Raw genomic sequence first — 11,669 nt, 5'->3', positions numbered from 1 at the left:
AACCATATTGGCAGCATATTGGCAAGGCATTCGTCTTCATGGACGACAATTCGCGTCCCGGTCCTGCACATATTGTGAATGACTTCCTTCAGGATAACGACATCGCTCGACTAGAGTGGGCAGCATGTTCTCCAGACATGAACACTATCGAACATGCCTCATATAGATTGAAAACGGCTGTTTATGGACAAGGTAACCCACCAACCACTCTGAGGGATCTATGCCGAGTCGCCGTTGAGGAGTGGGACAATCTGGACCAACAATGCCTTGATGAACTTGTGGATAGTATGCCACGACGAATACAGGCATGCACCAGCGCAAGAGGACATGCTACTAGATATTAGAGGTACCGGTGTGTACAGAAACCTGGACCACCATCTCTGAAGGTTTCGCTGTATGGTGGTACAACATGCAATGCGTGGTTTTCGTGAGCAATAAAAGGGGCGGAAATGATGTTTATGTTGATGTCTATTCCAATTCTCTGTACAGGATCCGGAACTCTCGGAACCGAAGTGACGCAAAACTTTTTTTGATGTGTGTAGTATTACAACGGCATACTCCATAAGGATAAATGTCTGTGTCACAACGGTGGTTTGAGGATCATTGTAGTGAATTCACATTTATGCCTTGATCACCAAATTCCTTTGATTTGAAACAGATGGAACATATATGTGGCAGTATCGGGCTCCATCCGTACCCACAAACCATCGACCCGTAATTAAGGGGAACAGCTTGACCTGTGAGTAGCTTATGCTTATCGACGCTTCCAGGGCACTTCAATTTTTGTGATCCATATCTAGGTCATACAGACGCTTGACGCCTCATTTGTGACGGTACCTTTCCTTGGTACTTAAGTCTTCAAGCTGCAACAGCACATGGTGTAATGTCCTGCTTTACTAGCTCAGTCTGGGCCGATGGATATTTTTATTACAAGCTGTAGATCGTATTGGTATATGCTTAACAATACGATGCACACCCGTATTAGATGCAATTCTTATGATTTCAGCCTTCAGTTTCTGCTATGACTACACGTGTTGCAGGCTGCAGTATGCGAGCTTGTATAGTATTGAGGAATTTTATTTTCAATCACAGAACATGTCTCACATATTATGTAAACTGAAGGTGGAGGAAAGAGAAGGAACTAATGAATCAGTTGAATCTGGACTTTACGTACAATTAGCGGCACCGAGTGAAAATGTGTGTTGGGCTGTAATCTGAACACAGGATCTCCTGGTTACTAGGCACCTGCGTTAACCACTGCACCGCCTGGGCACAGTGTTCATCGGAAATTCGCGGACTATCTTGGCAGGCTCCCTGGCCGACCCACACTCTCACTTAGTGCCTCCCATCCGCAGTCCCCGCCCATATCCTCCATAGTCGCTAATATTAGCTTCTCACTGGAAGTTTCACGTAATTTTAATCTTCACTGAAAATTGTGGATTCTCTGCCCATCGAGGCGGATCAGTTACAGTAAACTGTGGTGTCTATTATTTCAGACATGTCCAAAACAACATAAACCACGCTTTCATATACACTGAAGCGCCGAAGAAACTGGTACAGGCATGCGTATTCAAATACAGAGCTATGTAAACAGGCAGAATACGGTGTTGCGATGGCAACCCCTATGTTAAGACAGCAAGTGTCTGGGTCAGTTATTAGATCGCTTACTCCTGCTATAATGGCACGTTATCAAGATTTTAGTGAGTTTGAAAATGGTGTTATAGTCGGCGCACCAGCGATGGGACACAGCATCTCCGAGGTAGCGATGAAGTGGGGATTTTCCGGTACGACCATTTGACTAGTGTACCGTGAATATCAGGAATCCGGTAAAACATCAAATCTCCGACATCACTGCGCGCTGAAGAAGATCCTACAAGAACAGGACCAACGACGACTGAAGAGAATCTTTAACGTGACAGAAGTGCAGCCCTTTCGTAAACTGCTGCAGATTTCAGTGTTGGGCCATCAACAAGTGTCAGCGTGCGAACCATTCAACGAAACATCATCGGTATGGGAGCCGAAGTGCCACTTGTGTACCCTTGATGACTGCACGACACAAAGCTTTACGTCTCGCCTAGGCCCGTGAACACCGACACTGGACTGTTGAAAACCGCAAACATGTTGCCTCGTCGGACGAGTCTCGTTTCAAATTACTCAGAGCGGATGGTGTGAAGACAATCTCACACCAGGGACCCAACATGTCAGCAGGGGACTGTTCAAACTGATGAAGCCACTGTAATGGTGTGGGGTATGTGCAGTTGGAGTGATATGAGACTCCCGATACGTCTGGATACGATTCTGACAGGTGGCACGTACGTAAGCGTTCTGCGTGATCACCTGCATCCATTCATGTCCATTGTGCATTCCGACGGATTTGGCGATTCCAGCAGGACAATGGTACACCCCACACGTCCAGAATTTCTACAGAGTGGCTCCAGGAACATTCTTCTGAGTTTAAACACTTCCGCTGGCCACCAAACTCTCGAGACTTGAACATTTTTGAGTATATCTGGGATGCCTTGCAATGTGCTGTTCAAAAGGGACCTCCACCCCGTCGTACTCTTACGGATTTATGGATAGTCTTGCAGGATTCAAGGCGTCAGTTCCCTGCAGTACTGTTTGAGAGATTAGTAGAGTCCATGCCACGTCGTGTTGCGGCACTTCTGCGTGCTCACGGGCGCCCTACACGATATTAGGAAGGTGTACCAGTTTCTTGGGCTCTTCAGTGTAAATGCCTCATATAGTCTGACAACCACTGTTTGCGTATTCACATCATCATCACACCTATCAGCTATTCCCCATTGACGAAAACCAGAACAACACCATTAAGCACAACAAACGCTACGAACCAATAATAGCATTACATGTAAAGTCTCAAATTGTTGCTGAATGAACAAAGGTTAAACCGTAACTTTCACTTGACTGTAACCCACTGCCTGTTACACCTAGCAAAGCAATTGAATAATGTTTTTGTTGAAGACCTCAATCAGAAGACTGATTTGACACAGCTGTCCATCGTATATTATCCTGTGGGAGCCTCATCTTGTCTGTACACATATTGAAACCTACATCCATTTCAACCTGCTTACTGCAGTCAATTTCTAACCCCCCCCCCCCCCCCCCGCCTTCCTCCTCCTCATCCTCCTCCTCCCCCACCAACACACATTTCACCCTTCCCTCAATTTCAATATTAAATATACCTTAACTCTTCCAGATGTATTCCAAAAACCGATCACTTTTTTTAATCAACTTGTTCAAGAAATTTCTTTTTTCCTCCTCATTAGCAATCCGATCTACCCATCTAATACTCAATATTCTTCCACAGCAGCGCACATCAATAACCTCAATACCCTTCTCGTCTGACCTGGTTATCGTCGTTGACGATGGGCCGTTAAACATTCATCTTCCTTCCTTCCTTGTTTATCTTTCACGTTTCATTTTTGTACAAAGCTACTTCCAGAGAAATACCCTCAGATTTACTATCACTTCAAGTTACATTCGATTTCAGCACATTTAGTTTTCTAGATACGGTTTCCTTCCTATTGCCAGTCTGCATTTTTCATCCTATGACTCTGCGATGGTCATTTATTTTGCTGCTCTTTTATCAAAACTCTTCTATTACTTTCAGTGTCTCATTCGCTAAACATCACCTGATTTAAGTCGACTACATTCCATCAACTATGTGTTGCTTTTGTTTATCTGATGAACACCTTTAAAGATAGTGTCCGTTCCGTTCAACTGTCGTTGCAAGTTCTTTGCCGCCTTTGATACGAGGTGTGGCTAGAAAAAAACCGGACTAGTACTGGTGAAACAATAAAACGAATGCAATAAGGCTGAAAGTCGCGTGGCCTGTCACGTGACTCTCGCTCCGCCTACTGCTCGAGTTTCATCTGCCTCTTGCACTCAGTCTGCCCGTGGCGTCTGTTTTAAGTAGTTGACGTTTTGTCTGTGCGTCGGAAAATGTTGAGTGTACAGAAAGAACAGCGTGTTAACGTCAAATTTTGTTTCAAACTAGGAAAATCTGCAAGTGAAACGTTTGTAATGTTACAACAAGTGTACGGCGATGATTGTTTATCGCGAACACAAGTGTTTGAGTGGTTTAAACGATTTAAAGATAGCCGCGAAGACACCAGTGATGACATTCGCACTGGCAGACCATTGTCAGCAAAAACTGATGCAAACATTGAAAAAATCGGTAAACTTGTTCGACAAGATCGCCGTTTAACAATCAGAGCAGTGTCTGAGTTAACAGGAGTTGACAAGGCAAGTGTTAGGCAGATTCTTCATGAAAGTTTCAACATGAACAAAGTGTGTTCAAAAATGATTCCAAAGTGTCTCACAATTGAACAGAAGGAACGCCGAAGAATGATTTGTTCTGACATCCTGGAAAACATTGAAAGTGATCCCACCTTCTTACAAAATGTTATTACTTACGATCCCGAAACTAAACGTCAATCGATGCATTGGAAAACTCTTGGTTCTCCACGACCAAAAAAGCACGAATGTCAAAATCGAAATTCAAGGCAATGATAATTGTTTCTTTTGACATCAAAGGGATTGTGCACATTGATTGGGTACCAGAGGAACAAACAGTGAATCAGCATTACTACCTTAGCGTCCTGGCTACCCTACGTGAGCGAGTACGGAGAAAACGGAACGATTTGTGGAGAAAAAAGTCATGGATCCTTCACCAAGATAATGCCCCAGCTCACAGAGCGTTGTCAGTGAAGACGTTTTTGGCAAAACACAACATTCCCATCTTAGATCATCCACCCTACTCACCTGATTTGGCCCCCTGTGACTTTTTTCTTTTCCCTAAAGTCAAGTCAGCTTTGAAAGGAACTAGATTTGAGACTGTTGAAGCAATAAAAGAAAAAGCGACGGAAGTAATGTATGCACTTACCGAAAATGATCTGCAGCATTGCTATGAACAGTGGAAAATTCGTATGGAGCGGTGTAGAGACCGAGGAGGAGAGTACATTGAAGGAGATAACATGAAATTGTAAATAATTGTAAATAAATGTTTTTTCCAGCATCAGTCCGGTTTTTTTCTAGCCGCACCTCGTATAACTGCAATACCATCAGCCAACCTCAAATTTTCATTTATTTTCGCTAAATATTACTTCTCGTTCAAACAAATTCCTTTTAGATTCCCTGTACTACTTGATGACTGAGATGATTGTGTAACATTGGAGGTACGTTACAACCCTGTGTCACTATTCTCACCTACTACTGCGTTTCATACCCTTCGGCTATTACAATCGTAGTCTCATTTCTGGGGTATAGGTGAATAACATTCCGAACCCTTTCTTTTATCTCTGTTACTTCCAGAATATCAAAGAGTGCAGTCCAGTCAACATTTTCAAAAGCTACCTCTGAATCTACTAACGCTATAAAAGTAGGTTTGCCTTTTTATGACCCATCTTCTAAGACAAGTCGTAGGGTCAGTACAGCTTCGAGTGTTCTTATATTTCTCCAGGACTCAGACTGATCTTCCTTGATATTGGTCTCTATCAGCTTTTCCATTCTTCTGTAAATAATTCAGGATAATAGTTTGAAACCATGAGGGTTCAGTAATATTCACACTGTTAGCACCTGCCTTCTTTGAAATACGAATTATTACTTTCTTTTTGAAGAAAGACATATGTATTTTGCTAATCAGATGGAATAGTTTTGTCATGGCTTGTGCCAGAAAGGAACTCAATAATTCTGGAGGACCATCAAGTATTCCAAGTGGTCTGTTTCAATACGCATATTTTATTTTTTTGCTAACTTCTGTGTGTTGAATGCGACTCGGTATTTAGACATAAAAAACATGGACAACCTAGAATACCTTACTATAAAATCCATTTATTGCATTTTCATAGCGTCTTTACTATGTCCGTTGTACATGTCAAAGTCTCACCTGCTCCATCAGGGATGTAGTTTTTACACTACTGGCCATTAAAATTGCTACACCACGAAGGTGACGTGCTACAGACGCGAAATTTAACCGACAGGAAGAAGATGCTGTCATATGCAAATGATTAGCTTTTCAGAGCATTCACACAAGGTTGGCGCCGGTGGCGACACCTACAACGAGCTGACATGAGGAAAGTTTCCAACCGATTTCTCATAAGCAAACAGCAGTTGACCGGCGTTGCCTGGTGAAACGTTGTTGTGATGCCTCGTGTAAGGAGGAGAAATGCCTACCATAACGTTTCCGACTTTGATAAAGGCCGGATTGTAGCCTATCGCGATTGCGATTTTCGTATCACGACATTGCTGCTCGCGTTGGTCGAGATCCAATGACTGTTAGCAGAATATGGAATCGGTGGGGTCAGGAGGGTAATACGGAACGCCGTGATGGATCCCAACGACCTCGTATCACTAGCAGTCGAGATGACAGGCATCTTATCCGCATGGCTGTAACGGATCGTGCAGCTACGTCTCGATCCCTGAGTCAATAGATGGGGACGTTTGCAAGACAACAACCATCTGCACGAACAATTCGACGACGTTTGCAGCAGCATGGACTATCAGCTCGGAGACCATGGCTGCGGTTACCCTTGACGCTGCATCACAGACAGGAGCGTGTGCGATGGTGTACTCAATGACGAACCTGGGTGCACGAATGGCAAAACGTCATTTTTTCGGATGAATCCAGGTTCTGTTTACAGCATCATGATGGTCCCATCCGTATTTGGCAACATCGCGGTGAACGCACATTGGAAGGGTGTATTCGTCATCACCATACTGGCGTATCACCTGGCGTGATGGTATGGGGTGCCACTGGTTACACGCCTCGGTCACCTCTTGTTCGCATTGACGGCACTTTGAACAATGGACGTTACATTTCAGATGTGTTACGACTCGTGGCTCTACCCTTCATTAGATCCCTGCGAAACCCTACATTTCAGCAGGATAATGCACGACCGCATGTTACAGGTCTTGTACGGCCCTTTCTGGATACAGAAAATGTTCGGTTGCTGCGGCGGTCAGCACATTCTCCAGATCTCTCACCAATTGAAGATGTCTGGTCAATGGTGGCCGAGCAACTCGTTCGTCACAATACGCTAGTCACTACACTTGTTGAACTGTGGTATCGTGCTGAAGCTGCATGAGCTGCTGTACCTGTACTCGCCATCCAAGCTCTGACTCAATGCCCAGGCGTATCAAGGCCGTTCTTACGGCCAGAGGTGGTTGTTCTGGGTACTGATTTCTCAGGATCTATGCACCCAAATTGCGTGAAAATGTAATCACATGTCAGTTCTAGCATAATAAATTTGTCCAATGAATACCCGTTTATCATCTGCATTTCTTATTGACGTAACAACTTTAATGGCCAATAGTGTATATAAAGCCTTTCACTGCGACGTCACTGTGCCGTAAACTCGTCTTTGTGGGAGCTAAAGTGTACTTTTAAATGTAATTTATAAGCTTGTGGTGGACGATGTATAAAAACTTTTAGGGCTAGGAATATTTTGATAACTTTTCCGTGAGTCAGTTGTAATTAAGAACACGCACTAATTCCCAAAGAAAGTGGAAAAAATGGTTCAAATGGCTCTGAGCACTATGGAACTCAACTTCTGAGGTCATCAGTCCCCTAGAACTTAGAACTACTTAAACCTAACTAACCGAAGGACATCACACACATCCATGCCCGAGGCATGGTCGCGCTGTTCCGGACTGTAGCGCCTAGAACCGCTCGGCCACTCCGGCCGGCCAAAAGAAAGTAGATTCTAGGGTGTTACCTTCGCAATGAACCCGTTATGATGAAGCTGTGACTTCTAAATGTACACTGGACGTGCTGTAATCTCTCTCTCTCTCTCTCTCTCTCTCTCTCTCTCTCTATATATATATATATATATATATATATATATATATATATATATATATATATATATATATATATAAAAGGATACGGATTTTATTATTGGGAGCCCCATTTATTACACTATCTCAGTTGGAAGGATAGCCACTATGGCTGCTATTAAAAATGGATAACTTTTTTTAAACCTTACTAATTGGCAAATGACTGATTGTCTTATATATTTGGATAACAACATCTTCAGTCCAGGACCACATATCTCTTAAAGAACACAATTTGGGTTGTGTGTGTCCTCATTGTTAAATGACCGTTAACTAATATGCTTTCAGCGCAAAATGTTTCCTCCTGCCCTCAGTCGTAATGTGAGGCGCAGTACTGGCAGCACGTCGCTGTGTCCGAGCAGCTGTGACTCGTCGCTGGCATTGGAGTTCCCGCACACGGCGTGAGCCGCAACATTCGCAGTATGTCAGTGTAGCCAAACCTCCGTGCGAGGTCGTAGGGCGTCTCCTCGCGCGCGTCCTTATTGTCCCTGTGAACTCCAGCCTCCAACAACGAGTTCACTGCCTCCAGCGACCCCCTGGAGACGGCGTGGTGCAGCGGCGTCTTCCCGTCGCTGTCGCGCACGTCGTGGCGAGCCCCGGACTTCAGCAGCAGCCGAACGGTATCCACATTTCCGGTGCGCACCGCGTAGTGCAGCGCCGTGGAGCCAGTGGAATCTGCGGCGTCGATGTCTGCGCCGGCATCGATGAGGGCGGCACTGACAGCCGGTGGACGCCTGGCGGCTGCTACGTGCAGTGGCGTGTTGCCGTGGCTGTCGCTCACGTTCGGGTCCATCCCCGCAGCGAGGAACGTGCGCACCAGATTTGGATTGCCCCTTATCATTGCCCAGTGAAGGTCTGTCCATTCCCCAGGTTCCTTTGGAGGAAGTAATGGCAGTAAGTTCCGCACAGCCTCCACGTCACCTGCCGACCCTGCTATTACCATCCGCCACAGACCGAGTTGCACATTGCCGCCACGGATTTCCATCACCCTGCAGAGGCCCAAGTGACCTCCCTCCTTTGCCAGCTGCACAGCACTCTTACCTTCCCGGTCGAGCTCCCACATCCGCGCCCCAGATTCCAGCAGGATGTGCACGACTTTCTCGGCACCCACAGCTGCCGCGGTGTGCAGTGCTGAGCGACCCCGGTTAGTCTTAGACTCGACATCTGCTCCCGCGTCCAAAAGCACACGCACTACTGCAAGGCGTTGGTGGGCTGCAGCCACGTGTAAAGGAGTCGTCCCCTCAGTATCCAGTTTGACGTTAGCCAAAGACGAATCGACAGAGAGGACAAACTGTAGGAGCTGTAACAAGCTAGCAGCACATGCTGTCCTAATTATATCTGCTGCAGAGTCGACGCTTTTCAGCATCCTTCTCGTTGATTCCAAATGTTTCAGTGGAATACCACCTTGGAGAAATCTCTCGACCCACGTCCAAGCTCCTGTTTCTTCAGCGAAGCGCAGTGGTGACCAACCTTTTACATCAGCTGCAGTCAGCTGACCCTCTGAAGCCTCCATGTTTCTGGGGCTTCTGAAAAAAATAATGGATTTTAACAGATTCGTTTAAATAAGAATCTGAGTGTTCACATAATTAATATATTTGAGGGCTTATCTAAACTAACAAAATCAAAGACTATTACTTGTGTCAACAGAAGCGTTTCACTGAAAACTCGACTTTGAGGGTGGAGTATTTACCTTTACCCACACTAATACAGATCTTTTGACACACTTTCTTCTCACAGTTATCAGAACATATGACTCCCTCAACTTCATTCATTTGCCCACTAAGTTCATTGTGGATTACAGGTGAGAAATTTAAAAATCAAGCTGGAATTTCTGCCAACAAACCACATATTAAATATCTGGACTGATTCATTACACACAGTTATATTAAAATGGCTGACACACTTTTAAAGAAACACACAGTTCCACAGATGTAATGAAATTTTACACAACGAAGCCATCCATATACTTCTGTTTGGTTGCAGAACGTGAAGAATCCAGGTATACATCTAAAAATTAGGCAACAGTTCAAAGTTCAAATGGCTCTGAGCAATATAGGACTTAACTTTTGTGGCCATCAGTCCCCTAGAACTTAGAACTACTGAAACCTAACTAACCTAAGGACATCACACACATCCATGCCCGAGGCAGGATTCGAACCTGCGACCGTAGCGGTCGCACGGTTCCAGACTGTAGCGCCTAGAACTGCTCGTCCACTCCGGCCGGCTAGGCAACAGTCCCTGATTTATTTGTGATACAGTGGACAGGATATCTGACGCATTTGTGAGGTGTTGCGTGCCTTACAGCCATTCGAGTTTCTGTTATCTGTTGTACTTCAAAACCAGTCCAGAAAATATGTGTAGAACCAGAGAAAGTTCTGGTCTCACGTAGAATCTCAGCATCCTATTCAGTCCCTTGTTGACCAGTGTGGTGTGGCAGTTGAAGATAGGTAAACGAAAGCCAAAGATTTAAATTTCATGGTTAAGAAATCGTTTGTACCGGAGAATAGTGCAAATATACCGTCATTTGACTATAGTAATAAGCATGCTGACGTAGAAGAACAACTGAAAGATTTGAAAGCAAATAAATTATCAGCTCCGGATGGAATCCAAATTCGGTTTTACCAAGAGTACTTTACGGCATTGGGCCCTTACCTAGCCTGAATTTATCGTGAATCTGTCGCCCAGCACGAAGTCCAAAGTGACCGTAAAAAAGCGCAGGTGACACTAGTGCATAAGAAGGTACCCGCAAAACTACAAATCAATATCCCAACTTCTGTTTGCAGCAGAATCCTTGAACATATTCTCAGTTTGAATACATTAAACTTTCTTAAGACTGAGAAGCTTACGTCCACGAATCAGCATGATTTTAGACAGCATCGCCCATGCGAAATTCAGTTTGCCCTTATCTCACGTGATGTACTGCGGACTACGGATGAAGGGCAACAGGCAGATTCCCTAATTCTAGATTTCTGAAAGCATCTGACACGGTGCCCCATTGCGGGCTGTTAACGAAGGTATGAACATATGAAATAAGTTCACAGATATGTGATTGGCTAGAAGACTTCTTGTTGTCCTCGACGGGGAGGGGGGGGGAGGATGTTCATCAGAGACAAGGAAATGGTCAGGAGTGCACCAGGGAAGTGTGATAGGACCGCTGTTGTTCTTTATGTACATCGGTCATTTAGCTGACAGGGTGGGCAGCAATCTGCGATTGTTTGCTGACGATGCTGTAGTGTACAGTAAGGTGAGTGCCAATAGGAAGATACAATAGGACTTAGACAAAGTTTCTATTTGGTTTGATGAATGGCAGCTAGCTCTGAATGAGGAAAAGAGCAATTAAATGCTGATGAGTAGGAAGAACAAACCTGTAATGTTCAGATACAGTATTATTAGTGTCCTACATGACACAGTCAAGTCATTTAAATATCCGTGCGTAACACTGAACAATAATATGAAATGAAACGAACATGTGAGAACTGCGGCAGGGAAGGCGAATGGTCGACTTCGGTTTATTGGGAGAACTTTAGGAAAGAGTGGCTCACCTGTAAAGGAGACAGCATGTAGCACGCTGGTGCCACCTATTCTAGACTACTGCTCAAGTGTTTGGGATCCATACCAGGTCGGACGGAATGAAGACATCGAAGCGATTCAGAGACGGGCTGCTAGATTTGTTACCAGTAGGTTCGAACAACACGTAAATGTTACGGGGAGGCTTCGGGCACCCAAATGGGAATCCCTGGAGGGAAGGCGACGTTCTTTTCGAGAAACACTATTGAGAAAATTTATCGAACCTGCATTTGAAGCATACTGCCACACGA

General features: G+C 44.8%; 1 protein-coding gene across 1 annotated transcript; it reads right to left on the bottom strand.

Moving 5' to 3' along the window:
* Nucleotides 1-8,161: 8,161 nt before the first annotated feature.
* On the bottom strand, nt 8,162-9,364 carry LOC126456253 (ankyrin-1-like). The gene has a single exon (XM_050092005.1). It carries the CDS (start codon nt 9,362-9,364, stop codon nt 8,162-8,164), a length of 1,203 nt encoding a protein of 400 aa, XP_049947962.1.
* Nucleotides 9,365-11,669: the final 2,305 nt, after the last annotated feature.

The sequence above is a fragment of the Schistocerca serialis genome, chromosome 2, assembly GCF_023864345.2.
Source record: "Schistocerca serialis cubense isolate TAMUIC-IGC-003099 chromosome 2, iqSchSeri2.2, whole genome shotgun sequence".
Classification (NCBI taxonomy): Eukaryota; Metazoa; Arthropoda; class Insecta; order Orthoptera; family Acrididae; genus Schistocerca; species Schistocerca serialis.
The sequence above is the reverse complement of the archived record's forward strand: the minus strand, read 5'-3'. Positions and strand labels throughout refer to the sequence as shown.